Genomic DNA, 548 nt, shown 5'->3' on the forward strand with positions numbered 1-548 from the left:
CAACCTCGGCAGCCTGATCGACATTAGCCCCTATAAACACGATGGCAAGGGCGGTAGCGGGCGACCCGCGCATGTGCACAAGGCGCGCTTACCCGATACTTATCGCGACCCGGATAGCCTCGAAAACTACGCAGCCAGCGTCGAACAATGCCTGCAACAGGACGCAGCGGCCTTCATTTGTGAGTCGATATCAGGTTGCGGTGGTCAGGTCGTGTTGCCCGCTGGTTATTTAACTGCTACTTACGCCCATGCGCGTAAAACTGGTGCCCTGTGTATCGCCGACGAAGTACAGGTTGGATTCGGTCGTGTCGGCAGTCACTTCTGGGGGTTTGAAACTCAGAATGTGGTACCCGATATCGTCACTCTGGGCAAGCCAATTGGCAATGGCCACCCACTTGCTGCGGTGATTACCACGCGTGACATAGCCGATAGTTTTAACAATGGCATGGAGTACTTCAATACCTTCGGCGGCAATCCGGTCTCCTGCGAAATTGGTCTCGCTGTGTTAGATGTCATCGAGCAGAATCAATTGCAAAGCAATGCGCTCG

The 548-nt window shown here is 54.4% G+C and overlaps 1 protein-coding gene across 1 annotated transcript; it reads left to right on the forward strand.

Moving 5' to 3' along the window:
* Positions 1-4: 4 nt before the first annotated feature.
* Positions 5-541, forward strand: LOC106820547 (ethanolamine-phosphate phospho-lyase-like; the record flags this gene model as incomplete). Its single annotated transcript, XM_014825055.1, has 1 exon — positions 5-541. A coding segment is annotated over one exon (537 nt), but the record flags the coding sequence as incomplete, so codon positions are not given.
* Positions 542-548: the final 7 nt, after the last annotated feature.

Source organism: Priapulus caudatus, unplaced genomic scaffold, assembly GCF_000485595.1.
Source record: "Priapulus caudatus unplaced genomic scaffold, Priapulus_caudatus-5.0.1 Scaffold20484, whole genome shotgun sequence".
NCBI classification, from domain to species: Eukaryota; Metazoa; Priapulida; class Priapulimorpha; order Priapulimorphida; family Priapulidae; genus Priapulus; species Priapulus caudatus.